The sequence below is a fragment of the Eretmochelys imbricata genome, chromosome 9 (assembly GCF_965152235.1).
Source record: "Eretmochelys imbricata isolate rEreImb1 chromosome 9, rEreImb1.hap1, whole genome shotgun sequence".
NCBI lineage: Eukaryota > Metazoa > Chordata > Testudines > Cheloniidae > Eretmochelys > Eretmochelys imbricata.
This window is the reverse complement of record NC_135580.1, coordinates 81,211,199-81,225,652: the sequence shown is the minus strand read 5'-3', so window position 1 is coordinate 81,225,652 and position 14,454 is coordinate 81,211,199. Positions and strand designations below refer to the sequence as shown.

Sequence of the window (14,454 nt, the reverse complement as noted above, 5' to 3'; positions counted from 1 at the left end):
CCTGCAGTTCAGTCAACTGCAGTCACTGACTTAGTGGCAGTAACTCATGCTGTACTGTCTTGTCCTAGCTTACACACTAACTCAACCTGAGAGTGCCTCTTAGGATCTGAGAGACTGTTCAGAAATGAAGGTACTCTCCTCCTTCCTGGATCAGGACAGTAATGATCCCATGCCCGGAAAGATCATATTGGCGGCCTGCAGCAAAATCTAAGCTACATTCCCATTCTGCGCAAGTCTAATTCTCACTAGAACATGCCTGCCAAACCCTTCCGTCACTGTGTGAGAACCAGCTACTTATCCGCTTGGCTCAGGGCTGGGTGAACAGGGAGCACTAGCCTACCTCGGCTGGCTGAGTGTCTGGCAGAAAAGTGCAGCTGTCTCCACAAAAACAACAAAACCAAAGAAACCCAACCCGCTGGCCCCCAGCCGCTGTTCTCATTGGTAGTCTCCATTGCAAAGCAAGCCAAAGTCAGTCCTGTCACCCTCGCCCTGTGTGTCTGCATCTCACATTCAGATTATCGCTGCAAGCTGTCAAGAGAATTAGGGAGGCAGAAATCAGCTTCAAAGAATGTCAGAACCAAAGATGAGCTAATGTGAGCAGTGCTTTCATGCTCTCCCATCCTCTCCAGCCATCTTTCAGTGAGGAAGAATTGAGGGAGGGGGTTTCCTGTACCAGAACTGAAAGCATGTTACATTTGGCATATAAAGAAGAGACAAGGGTGGATTTGATCTGTTGCTTGGTCCAGTGTTTATACCCACCCCCTCCTCCCACGGTTTGCCTCAGTGGGGAATTGCTCTTGTGACTGACTGGGCATTTCTTGCTGTTCCAGCTCAGCAGCAGCGAGATGTGTGCTTTGGCAGTCGGCAGTCCTGGCTGGGTGTTTCCCTTCTAGCTGGCTCAGGGGGAAGGAGAGGAAAAGGGAAACTTTAGATGTTCTCTAGGAGGTTTTTTGCAAAAAGGACTGAGCTGTTCCGTGTGAAGCCAGGGTGATGGTGGTGTGAAGGGTCTGGTGAGGTTGGAGCCTCGAGGCAAGCTGGATAGCTGGGATGCTGGGCTTTCTAAAATACCTGACCGAGTTTGAGAGAAGGAAGCCACTTAGAACTCAGCTGGTGCCTCGTGAAATGATCTGGAAGAGAGCTAGAGGCACATGTGCTAAAGTGGGAGTGCAGACAGAAAAAGGAGATGGTAAAAATGGCATGACAAGGCCACATACAGATTCTCTCCATCGCTTCCCCATCCTTTTTGATCAGTTTAAAAAATCAAAGGCTGATTGTTCTACCTGCCAGCCCTACAAAGCTTGTGCTGATACCTGGAAGCCTTGCTGGACTCATTGTGGCTCATGGGTTATCAGTGCAGCTGATCAAATGACGTTCTGTGAATTATATTAGCTGTGCTTTTCCTCTCTGTCCTGCTCCCAAGTTCCCTTTCCCTGTGAGTGTCTTAATTATTCATATGAATTTACTGAGTAGTTGGAATGAACAATTTTCTGTCAGTGGGTTGTTTGCAAATGGGTTTGCGGCAGTGATTTGCTGTTCACAATGAGTCACTGGTTTCCTAGACACATGATATTGATTTTGGTCCCTGATTGGATGCCTGAAACTGTTTTTAATAGGAAAATAATGAATAATGAAAGCTGTTGTTCAGCACAGTTGCCCTAGTTCCCACAAGAAGACTGGTGTAATCACATATAGAGCTGTCATGGTCTAAAACAGGGGTCTCAAACTCAAATGACCATGAGGGCCACATGAGGACTAGTACACTGGCCTGAGGGCTGCAACACTGATCCCTGCACCCCCCCCAGGGAGCGCAGGGTGCGGCAGGGGGTTGGGGTGCAGCAGGGGGCTCAGGGCAGGGGATTGGGGTGCGGCAGGGGGTTGGGGTGCAGCAGGGGACTCAGGGCAGGGGGTTGGGCTTCAGGAGGGGTATGGGGTGCTGCAGGAGGGATTTGGGGGGCGGGCTCTGGCCCGGTGTGCACCGGGGGCGGGGCAGGCTCCCTGCCTGCCCTGCCCCTGCACCGCTCTGCTCCGGGAAGCGGCCGGGACCTGGGGAGAGAGGGGGCACAGGGGTCTGTGTGTTGCCCTGGCTGCGCCTCCAGGCACCACCCCCCGCAGCTCCCATTGGCTGGGAACGAGGAACCATGCCCCTGAATGGTCACAAAGAGCCACGAAGAGATGCTATCCTAGACTAGACTGTTCTACTTAGTTCCCTACATGGCACTCATCCCTGTTGTGTCTAAGCTCTGATCTACGCACAGCTTTTGTCCTGATTTAACTATTTCAGGTAGGGGGTGTTTTTTCCCCCCCCCGAAAAATAATTAAATCGGTTCTGTGCACACAGTTATCCTAGAATAGCATTTATTTGAATAAGCTATACTAGTATAAGGATCTTTATACTGAATCCACACTAGGTGGGTTGTACTGCTTTAACCACTGTATTAGCCTAGTTAAAAGCAGTGTGATTTTGAGTGTGTGTGGACAAGACTCAAACGGCAATTTAGAGTTTGAATGAACATTCCCAAACAGATGGGCAACAGACTATATTCAGGCTGATTTCAAAGGGTGTCCTTAAGTTTGAGATAAACATATAAATTTCTCATTGGGGGCAGCATGACTTAGTGGAATAAGGATGGGGCTCCTGGATTCTATTCTAGGCTCTGATAGTGTGACCTTGGGTACCTTCTGTGACCTCTCTGCATCTCAATGCTTGTCTGCATCTGCAGTGCTGCTGAATCATGTTGAAACAGTTGCTATATTCCATGCCAGAGGCTGCCCCTTTACAAATGTTACACAACCTAGAGGCAAAGTGCTTAGAGACCCTGTCAGGATGCAAGACCCAATATTATTACTGTCATAGAGATGTCACAAAGCCCAGAATATTTACATTCTAACCCTTCGCTAACTTTTAGTTCCAGCAGAAGTTGTGGCATGTGACAGGACAAATAACAACAAAAGAAAACACCTGTTAATTTGCAGCTGCAGCTCGAAGCACAAAAGGCGTCAAGCAATCGTCCAGAATCAAGTTTCCAAGCCACCCCATCCAGCTGACAGTCGATGCCACTTTGAGAGACCAGGCACTAAGCTTGATCCCACCGCCACTGGGTCCTGTACAATCTGACTGATGTGCAAAGGTCAAGGCTCAGTTGCAATGGGAGGTGGGAGGGCTGCTAAATGCCAGATTCTCACAGCGATGTGAAACTCCACCAGGGAGGCTGTAAAAACAGACGCAAGCACAGGAAATAATAGCCAATAAGCAGGACTTCCGAGACAATCATGTTCTCATTTTGGTATCAAGCAGCAAGCCAGGAATGAGGGGAAAAATCCCATTCCCCTTCCTCTTTGGTGGTAATGGCTTTGTAATCTCAGCAGAACCTCCAGCCTCTGGGGTTTGTCTGACAGTTCTCACCCTACCTGGCTCAGTCTCACAAACATCCATGCTGCACACTACCCAGAGCTGATCCTTGTGAACTCAGTATGCCCCATCTGTGTGGCAGTAACAGGAAGCTTCATTCCTTTACTTTGAGGTAAGTGATGTTCTTCTAAATGTACATAATGGTGCCCAGATACCACAGGGACGATTGCCTAAGAAATGTATGTTCTACTAAAGATGAGGATGATGATGATCCATGTGATGGGTGTCTGAACTATACAACATAGAGGGCCTCACTGACCATCCGCTTTCTTGGCCCAACAGCTATCCTGCCAGGGCAGGGCAAAACAGATAGATACTTCAGGAAGAAATGAAGTGTGCGTCTTCAGGTGGCACATGCAGAGGTATGTAAAACAGCTAGTTTGCTGGGGGCTTGACCCCACCCTCAGCCTGTCAGGCCATGCCCTAGAGGGAACCACTGGTTGTTAGCTGAGCTACTTTTCAAGAGTTCTCTTCTGCACTAGATGGGAATCCCACTCCGCACTGATACCGTAGGGCCTGGAGAAGAGACTCTCTCAACACCCTTTCCTTGCCTCACTAGTGCATCTATGTAACATAGGGCATGAATTGTCCTATTCGCTCTATACTTTACTTTACTTCACTTCCTTTTCATAGCACGGGTGGATTTCAGATGAGAATGGAGAGGAACCATGACCCAGGTGAACTAAATCTGACAGCGAGAAGATGTTTTTCAGTGATTTGGATATAACGGTCAACTAGCATTGATTTTATAGGGGTGCCAGGACAGCCAGTTTCAGCAGAGCGAGAGGCCAACCTGTAGTATTTATAAATTAGCTGTGTGCTGATTGCTTCCATTGTAGGCAGGGCTTTATAGCCTTAAATCTTTTCTTAAGGAAAGAGCTCAGGAGGTCCCACAAGATTTTCTGCTTGTGCTTCTGTCAAAGCAGTTCACATTAAATGTGGTCCCTGTAAGCCAGTGAGGGTACCGAGTCAGGACAGGGCATCGAGTTTCCAATAAAGTGCTTCCTGCAGTTCAGCTATTGGGTTGGGTCAATACAGGCGCAGGCATCTGAGTAACGTGTAATCAGAAAAGGAAACAGGTCAGCACATGAATCAGTGCAGATAAAGTTCAGGGCATAGGCTAGCAAGGAAATAGAATTCCTGACTGAGCGGGAAGGGAAATACAAAGGGAAAAAGAAAATGGATACAGGAACTAACAAGTAACACTAGAAGCTAAATTCCAAGAGAAGGAGGGACTTACTGGGAAGGAAGAATAAAGATGAAAGATATCTATTTTAGTACGGAGAAGAGGGGAAAGAATTATCCAAATGAATCAAGCAGTTATATACTAAATGGTTGAGCAATTGGGTTTTGATGCCTCTGCATATTGTAACCTCTTTTGGACTGGGAATCATGCATTTTGGGACTTCTGGGTTTCATGAGAGTTGGAAACAATGCGAGATATAATCAGTCTTCTGCATGAATCTTTGTGGGAACTAAATGATAAATTAGTCTCTGCAAGTATCTGCATCAGTTCTCACTGATGTAAGGTACAAAAACAATACCATATAACTTATCTGACTAATCACAGCTTAGCAACTCTATTTGAATTCGGAATATCTAAGATCTGTAGACTAAAAAGTGAAGAATGGAATACGTTTGAGGAACTCATGATCTTCTTGTGGATATTCCACAAGCAGAAAAAGGCTAAATTAAATGAACACGGTATTCTTTTTGAATTATTCACTTCACCATAGAGAAGAACATTGTTTTCTGTTGCACAGTCCGCATGCAGTTGCAGCTGAATCCACAAAGATACTGACCAACTGGAGCGAGTTCAGAGAAGAGCAAAGTTGAGCCGTGGGCTGAAAGGAATGACTTTTGAGAATTGGGGTGGGAGGCATAACCTCTGTAAGAAACGCACTGGAGTTTACAGCCAAGACATCCTGGCTGCAATCAAGGAATACCCTGCTGCAGCCTTGGGGCTGTGCTAGATAAATAGGAGAAAGAAGCTGAAGGAAAGAGGGAAGGGGAGGGTATTAGAGGCTTTGCTACGGGTTGCAGGCCCTAGCACACTCACCTGACCTCGGCCCTAGAGACTTTTGATTTTTAGACTGTGAATAGGTTTCTGTGAGACCTTATGACCCTTCCTGGATGCCTAAGGGGAAAGGGAGCCAGCCTATCTGCCTCCTAGAATAATAACAGAACTAGGAACCCTGTTGTCTGGGTTTGTTTTGGAGGCCCTCTTAAATGGGACACTTTTGGTTGGTTGGTTTTGGCCTTCTACTTCTTAAATCCCATACTGAGAGAGATTTTCATAGCTACACTGGTATAACCTTGCTTAGCATATGTCTACACTGGAGGTAGGAGTCAGATTCCTAGCATGGGTAGATAGACTTGTACTAGTGGGGCTTGAGCTAGCATGCTCAAAATAGCAATGTAGATGCTGCTGTACCGGTGGAGACTGAGGCTAGCCACCCAAACTCGGACCCAGGGAGTCAGGTGTGTCTGTCTGTTGGGGCATGGAGGCTCACTCCTAGCTGCAGTGTAGACATACCCAAGTGACGCCTAATTGGGGTGGAGGGCAAAGTTGTCTACAAATATCTCTTGGGGGTAAATACCTAGGAGAGAGAGGAATTATTTCAGGTGGCATAAGGGGGTTTCAGTGGGAGCAGCAGGATGAAATTAAGAAAGGAAACATTTTGGTTGAGTGTTAGGAAAAACTTCCTGCCCGTGAGCAGCACAGGGTGTGAAATAGTCTCTCAAAGGGAGCAGTGAAATGAGGGGTGAAAAGGATTTAGTACATCAGCTGGGACACATAAAACTAGACTGGACAATGCACTAATCCAGTCTAGGGATTGGACTAGATAGGTCTCTTCCATCTCTAACTTCTGATCCTGTGAAACCAGGAGGAATGAAAGTAAAAACAAAAAGTCAATAAAACCTCTTTAGAATATTCTGTTTCTATTTGCTCTGATGGTGGGTGGAAGGGTCAGGAGAGCTGTTAATGCATCTGAATTGGTTTGCCTGCCCATAATTAGCAGGGGTGTGTCCAACAATGGAATATTACTGACACCGCCAATGTGGTAACGTGGAGAGAAGATCTAGAAGGATAAAACTCTTACCTGTAACGAACACATACGTCTTGGCCATGAGGCCTTTGTTAGAAAGGAGGTGATTATAAACACAGGTGAAGTAACCGGTGTCGCTGGCTATGGCTTTGTTGATTGTGAGCCTGCTGCAGATCTGCTGTACGTTGTCTGAACACTGGTGCTCGGATATGTGCCACCTGTGTGGCACGTCTTTGTGTGGTTCATTTCCCCATAGCCAGGTCAAGGAGGCTGCTCCCCTGTCAACACAACACAAAATACAGATTCTGTCACGGCCTCCGGCATAATGAGTGGAATAATCTACATTTCTTAGGCCAGGTTCTCTGTGGCCAATGTCTGTGTTTCCAGTTTTCATAAATGTGCCATGTGGTGAGGAATGATAACACTGTTTGTGATGTATTTTATGAGCTGTTAGCTTTTCCAGCACCTTGAGGGAGCTAAGGCTTACGATGCAGTTACCCTGCCCCCCTCCCTGTGGCACGGGACATTTCCTGAGAGAAGCAATAGCAAATGCAAGACCATTTCCTGCAGGCTGGAGGGACAATGTACTTTTCATTTTGAAGAAACAATGTGAACATGAGCTCATTTGAAGTGGCTACATTTATTGCTCTGAAAACTTTAGAAGGCATCAGATACATCTGTAAACTTCTCCTGAGTTAGGCTCTCTGCACATTTTACCAGTTAAGTTAAAATCTTTTTTTCCTAACACTGGGGTTAAGGAAGGGAGAGAAGACCATTCATGTAACTCCACACCCCACGTTTTCTTTAATTAGCAGTGACTGCATCTTGATTTTTGTGGAGTGTCTGGAAGTAGTTGGATTTCAGATCTTGTAATATATGCTTGCGTAAGATACAGTATTTCTATTTGGCCCTTCACTGATCTCGGAACACAGGAGTTACCACAGCCTGGCAGATATACTATCTCTTCCATCTAATGTAGTGTCCTGTCTCTGATGTCCGATACATCCCACATTCTGCACTTAAATATCTAGGGCTATTAGGGCCGGATTCAACGAGTGTTTCCATTGACTTCAATTAGCTTTGGATCAGGTCCGTAATACAGTCCTGTCGCATAGGATGTGTAGAAGCACACAGTTGCAGGGATAGATCCTGGAGGCATTGTGTCTCAAGGAGGCATTCCAGGAGCTGTGGAGGAGCAAAGGCCAGAGTGGCCCCTGCTACAGGATTCATGAGAGCAGTTCTGTTTGATCAGCATGGAGAGGGAGGAGTCATGGACCAAATCTTCTCCAGACTCCTGTGGAGAAGCTAGGGTCAGTGTTTAGTGCTAGTTTGAAGCATTTCTCTTTCTCCATGGGTGCCAGGACAGGATGGGGAGCTCTTTGCCTTTCCCCTCTCCTGGATGACTGCACCAGGCAAGACACAGTCTGGCCTTTAATTTTAAAAGGACACTGTGTTCACACTATCCTTACTCAGTGGACTGCCATTGACTTCAGGGGGACTGAGTAATGACCTCTGGCTTTTCACTACTGTGAGTAGTAATAGAGGGAGAACTCCAGGCAGGGAATATCCGTTCAGTGCAAAGGCACATGTGCTCCACAAGTATTGTTACTATATCCTGCTGTGAGTTCGTGTTAGTGAGTTGCTCTACAATCTTCCTCTGCGAGTCTGGGTCAGTTGCCTCGTATATGTGTAATGGGTGCCACAAGGGAGTGTGTGTCTGCCAGCAAGGTCCTGTTGCTCCTTAATACAAACATCCTCTTGGTTCTCAACTCTGTCCTTTGTTGCTTTCCTGAAGATGATGATGGAGTTGGGCTGAAACCTGGAGGCTATTCCCAGCATGTGGGTAAAGGAGAGTGCTGGGTAAACGTGAAGCTATCCTCTCTGAGGGCAGCCTCACCCCCATCACTGGATGTGCTGCACTGCACCACAGAGATGCTGAAACCCCAGCCTCATCCATCACACCAGCTTCCTGTATTTAAATGCAGAGAGGAAAGAGGCAAGGCAGACTTATTGTCCAGCCTTTTAGGGGGTGGTTCAAACTAAGAGCTCTTTTTCTGTGGAGGAATTCTCCATCCCCACCCCTTCTTCCCAGGCTCATGTCAGAACGACCACCCTTAGCAAAGGAGGGCCTCCCAGCAATGCCTGTCATTGCTCTGCCTCAAGGGGAACTGCAGAGCAACATGTGGTGCTTTGTCCCCTCATCTGCACTCACTACGTTACACGGTCACTGGGGCATCTTTCCAGTCCAATGGCGGAAGAGTAGAGTAATGCCTCCAAGGCTTAGAGGCAGCCTGGTTTAACGGTTGGAGCATGGGCCTAGGAGTCAGGAGACTTGTGTTCTAATCTTGGTTTAATGCTGATAATGGGGGGCAGTGAAAGGACCCACATAGAACAGAGGGAATTTCACTCTACTCTCAGTTCTGACAGCTATTGTGCAAATCATGCTTCTCTCTTTTGCCGCAATCCAAACCGTCCCAGCTCCCTTTAACGATAGGAATAAGTTCAGATGACGTGTTTTAGACCAGTTCTTTAAACAGGGTTTTGTGTGTGTGCAAGACATGGCCCTAGGCTAATTTACACCTGCTGAGGACGTGATGAAAGTGTTCCAATGTTTAAGGCACATGAATCATGGGCAGAAGTTCCAGCGTTTGTACCTAGCTGTGGCTGAGACTGGTTGCTTTACCTTAGACAAGTAACTTAACTTCTCTGTGCCTCGGTTTTCCCCATGTGGATAGGGAGAATTACACTTTTCTACACCCAGGGGTGCCATGAGGACTTAGTGGCTCTAAGGTAGTTTGAGCTTCTGGAGGCACTATAGAAGGGTCAAGCATGTTATTTATTTATTCTTTCATCTGACAATACATGGATGAGGTGACAAATAAATTTAAAGAGCAACTTATTTAAAAAACAAAACTGAGAACCCACCTCTTTAATTAGCACCCAGGCACCTTGTAGAATTCACATCCACATAACACGGTGAAAAGAAATAATGCAGCTGGATATTAAAGGACAGTTTAAACTTTACAGTCATCACCAGTGTCCACAGCTTGCCAAGCTAGAAATACTATCTTAAGGTTCTTTTGACCTCACAAGCCAGTACCAGCTGCAGGTATCAGGAAAGAATCTCCTTCAACTGTATAACAATTGAACAAATTAGTGAGTATTTGATGGGGGGGGGGGTGAGTGGATTTGCCAGAAGAAAGGGCAACACTGTTTTAAATGGACTGATTAGGACAAAATCAGAGGTGACATAAATATCAGTGTAAACTACAAGTTAGTAAATCAATGAAGTGGTAGAATGAATCTAAGCTGGTGTCATTCACATGCTGAAGGAGTGAGTGTGGGTTGGTGGCTGGCAAAACAACCAACAGGATGTGTCAGGTGTAAAATAACGTGTGTTTGTGTGTGTGTGTGAATGACTGTAAGCAGGGGTGTCTTTTTGTTGTGTGTTTGTACAGCACTTAGCACAATGGTCTATGATTAGGCTCCTAGGTGCTACAGCAATACAAATAATAAATAATTGTGTATGACTTGCTTTAATGTCAACCTTCTCACATGCTTATGCCAGGCTTTTAAATCTTCTCACACCCTTCTGCTGGGTGGTTATTTTTGCTACAAGCCTGTCCTCCTGTTGTGTAAATCACATTCACAATTACTTACCCTGATTTATACCACCCCCTCTGGGGCCTATCGTCTGATCCAGCGGGGCTAACCTTATGTTTTCACAAAGCTGAAAATTCCCCAACTCACTGTGTATTTACTACTCCGGTCGTCTGCCAGTCAACTGCAAGAGAATACTTTACAACCCAGATTTGCCAAGGCTTATCTTCCTATGAATGCAAGTCTTGATCCCAAATTTGGCCCCTTCCCTGCAGGTTTTGCACACTGTGTCAATGGGTGAAAAGTCTCCATAATTTATGACCAACAGTCTGCGTTTTATGAGGCCTGGCTATCTTTGATTTAAAGGATATGATCTATTCAAACAGGAGGGGTCTTTAAATGTACATATGCTGGTTGCTGTTTATTTAATTGTCATCTTATAGGCTAGACAGCATTTGGGGTCAGCTTGTGTACACAGAGAGGGCTGATTACCGATTGTGGTCAACAAGTCTGTCACTTATTTACACACACGGAGTGAAATAGAGAATTTGCACACAGCAGAACTGAACCTTAGCTAGGCAAATCCTTATCCGAAAATCCTCAGTATCCGAAAATGAGTTTTTTTTGTCTCCTGATATGATCCATCACTCACAAGACCATGGAAGTCTTTCCATGGACTTCAGTGGGAGTTCGACTGTGCCCATTTTTGCAACATAGAGGGTCCTATTGATCTGAAGAAGTTCTCTCCCCTCCATTCTATTAGACTAAATAAGATCCTACTCCACATGAAAATGCATGTCAGGGAAAAATATAGCAAAAGCTCCCCAGCTGCAGTTGAGGAGTACCCTTTTGATCCTGGGGTGGTTTTGTGCCCAGGCAGCCAATACATATCGGGGAAATGGGACACTGCTGGGGCAAACCTCACCTGCATGTTATGGCGAAGAAATCTCCTGCATTGATTACAATTTGATCTTCTGTAATGCTTAACTCTGGTTTCAGTAGCACTTCTTCCAGAGCAAGACCTGAGCCAAAATAAGGGAGAAAATACACAGTTAGGAATGTTTTCCAGGGGATACATTTATTAGAACAGACACAATCGAATATGAGGGAGGCTTTCTGTAGTTCATATCTTTGGGGCCAAATTCTTCTTTCACTAAACTCATGTAACTCCACTGTAGCTAGGGGCTACATGAGGTTAAGTAAGAATGGAATTTGGCCCTTTTCCTTTCCATTGTTTATAATGTCTTCTCTAATGTCTGAAAATAACATTTCTTTCCCCACTTCTGTTTCATCTAGAGGTGGATCCACTCCATGTTACTCCCATTTTAGGCTAGACTAAGTCTATTCATTTCCATTACACTGACATAAAAGTGGAGTGCGTGAGGCCCTCAGTGAATAATTCAAGTTGTTGCAGGAGACAATACATTTTAAGTGTATGGTTTCCTTTAATGAATGACATACGTGGGGAAAATTTCTGGGGAGCAACTGCCTTCCCTTTATAAGTCTGCAATATCCAGCATATTAAAAAACAACAACACAACAATGACAAAACCTGCAGTATTCCTGAGTAATAGCCACAAATACGGCAGTGACACTTGCTTTGTTTGGGGACATTATTGTTGCAGAGTATAGCACTGTTTCATAAGGCAAATTTACAGCCGTGTTTGTGGTCCTAACACCAATGTCAGTCTGTCACATGGCTGGTGTGGAAAACTCTCTCCATAGGGCAGTCATCAGCTTTTACTGCATGCTATCCTGACCTTCAAATTCCCTAGGGCTCTCTAATAACCGGCAGTGAGGATGCTAAGAGTATGTTTTGTTTTGCCCCCTGTGACGAAGTTCCTCCTCTACCTTGGTGGGTCTTGCGCTTGTTGGCCGATTTGCTCGCCTCGGAGATTCATGGCAGCCCTCAGTTTGGCTGTTTTCGTGAACCCACAGTCCAGGTCAACTCCTCCTGTGTCTGACCAGGAGCTGGGAGGTTTAGGGGGAACCTAGGCCCGCCCTCTACTCCGGGTTCCAGCCCAGGGCCCTGTGGAATGCAGCTGTCTAGAGTGCCTCCTGGAACAGCTGTGCGACAGTTACAACTCCCTGGGCTACTTCCCCATGGCCTCCTCCCAACACCTTCTTTACCCTCACCATAGGACCTTCCTCCTGGTGTCTGATAATGCTTGTACTGCTCAGTACTCCAACAGTCCGCGTTCTCACTCTCAGCTCCTAGTGCCTCTTGCTCCCAGCTCCTCACACGCGCACCACAAACTGAAGTGAGGTCCTTTTTAAACTCAGGTGCCCTGATTAGCCTGCCTTAATTGATTCTAGCAGCTTCTTGATCCGCTGCAGGTGTTCTAATCAGCCTGTCTGTCTTAATTGTTTCCAGAAGGTTCCTGATTGTTCTGAAACCTTCCCTGTTACCTTACCCAGGGAAAAGGGACCTACTTAACCTGGGGCTAATACATCTGCCTTCTATCACTCTTCTGTAGCCATCTGGCCCGACCCTGTCACACCCCACACTATTAGTAAATCATACTTAGCATTTTCCAAAGGTAGATCTCAAAGCAGTTCACACAGATTGGTTAACATGTTATCCTGGTTTTACAGATGGGGAAATGGAGGCACAGAAAGGTGAAGTGACTTTGCCATGGTCACACAGTGAGTCACTGGCAGAGCACAGAGAAAAACCCATGTTTGCTGATGCCCACAATGGTGCCCTCTGTCCATTATGCACTGCTGCTCCTCTCTTTGGCAGAATTTGCCATTCGACTGAACTCTTAAAGTGGTCCTGTCAACTGATTTCAAGGTCCAAAGGTTAGATTTTGTTTTAAAAGGGTTTTATGAGACCTAGCCTAGATTGAAATGTATGTATTCATGGTAGAGTTCAATAAATGTAAACATCACCCTCCTCTGCTATGAAGCCAAACACAGCTGCAGAAAGTGAAACTGACAAGAAACAAAAGTGAAACTGGCCAGAGCAGTTGTCTTGCTCACACTGAGGGAAGAGTAATCAGTACAACCGCAAATATGCTTCGATTTGTTTCTCATTTTCCAGAGCTATGACATTAAAGTCTTATGTTTTCTTTCCCTGTATGCACTTCAAATCTTCATCTTCTCCCTCACATTGAACTTGTTAAGCCAGAAATCCTTAGCTTGACTTATAACAAAGGCATTTTACTCAGCAGTGTAGCGATGTTAACATATTGAACAAAGAGAAACAGAGCTTTCAGATGGATGAAAAAGTGCTTTCCCTCCTGCCACTCCCAAATTTCTCTTTTAAAAAATTCATGTGAAATGGTCTCGGCACTGCATGTTCCTTCCGCGAAAAGTGACTCACTCCCATGTACAGCAGACTGGCTTCTTTCGTGAGCTATTCAAATTCCCATCAGAAACTCAGCAGAGGCTAGCTAATACCTGAGAGCTCCAGCCTTCTAAAAACGTTGCTTTCTAAAGACGGCGCCACTCAAAAACATTTTGCGAGAAACCCTCAGCAGGTGATACCAACTCTCTTCCTGAACTGCAAGCTCCCTCTCAGATGAGACATTAAACCAAGGTCTTGACCACTTGTCGTCATTAGAGATCCCATGGCACTTGTTGTATGACGACTGATATTATATAAGCTCCAGGATCCTGGCCAAATTCCAGATTTTGCATTCTACCCTGTAGTTTCAATTTCACTTATTCTTCACTTCTTTGTTTGAAAATTGTTACAGCAGGTGATGTCATGGGTGCACAGTAACTGCTGGGTTTCTAACATGTCCTTTGCATAACCACACCCACCTTTGTAACTTGACACCTATTGTTACAAATCTACTTTTCAACTACTTCAGTTCCTCTAAGACAACACATTTATCTTTTCAATAACAACTGGTTCCTGTAACAACCTGTCAGTGGCCAGTAGATTTGGAAATATTTTTCAGTTTGTCATTTAATTAGCCAACTGAGCTTTATTTGAGTCCTGTGTGTATCTAGCTGGTTTTCTCAGGATATAGCCGCTAATGTGACTTGGGCTAGCTACATGGTGCTACTTGGCAATACTGGGTATGTAACCAGCCAACTGCGACCCGACATCGTCGTGACCGACACGGAAAAGAAGAAGATCCTCATGGTGGATGTCAGGGTGCCATTCGAAAACAGGTCACTGGCTTTCCACAACGCCCGAGCTTGTAAGGTGTTGAAATACACCCCACTGGTCGACACCCTGAGAGCCCAGGGCTCTGAGGTCCAGATCCACACCCTGATCATGGGAGCCCTGGGCGCATGGGACCCTCACAACGTGCCGGTGCTGAGAGTGTGCGGAGTCGGTCAATGCTACGCCCGGCTCATGCGATAGCTCATGGTGTCTGACCCCATCAGGTGGTCAAGAGACATAGACCCGGAACACATCATGGGACACCGTCAATACCA

At 45.9% G+C, this 14,454-nt stretch overlaps 1 protein-coding gene across 1 annotated transcript in view; it reads right to left on the bottom strand.

Annotated features, from left to right (window-relative positions):
• Window positions 1-14,454, bottom strand: part of LOC144270151 (vascular endothelial growth factor receptor kdr-like) — a 178,056-nt gene that overhangs the window by 109,998 nt on the left and 53,604 nt on the right. Inside the window, exons 2-3 of the mRNA XM_077826410.1 lie at window positions 10,985-11,081; window positions 6,514-6,737 (exon numbers count right to left, since the gene is read on the bottom strand). Coding sequence (XP_077682536.1) covers window positions 6,514-6,737; window positions 10,985-11,081 — 321 coding nt within the window. The remainder of the gene's footprint in view (window positions 1-6,513; window positions 6,738-10,984; window positions 11,082-14,454) is intronic.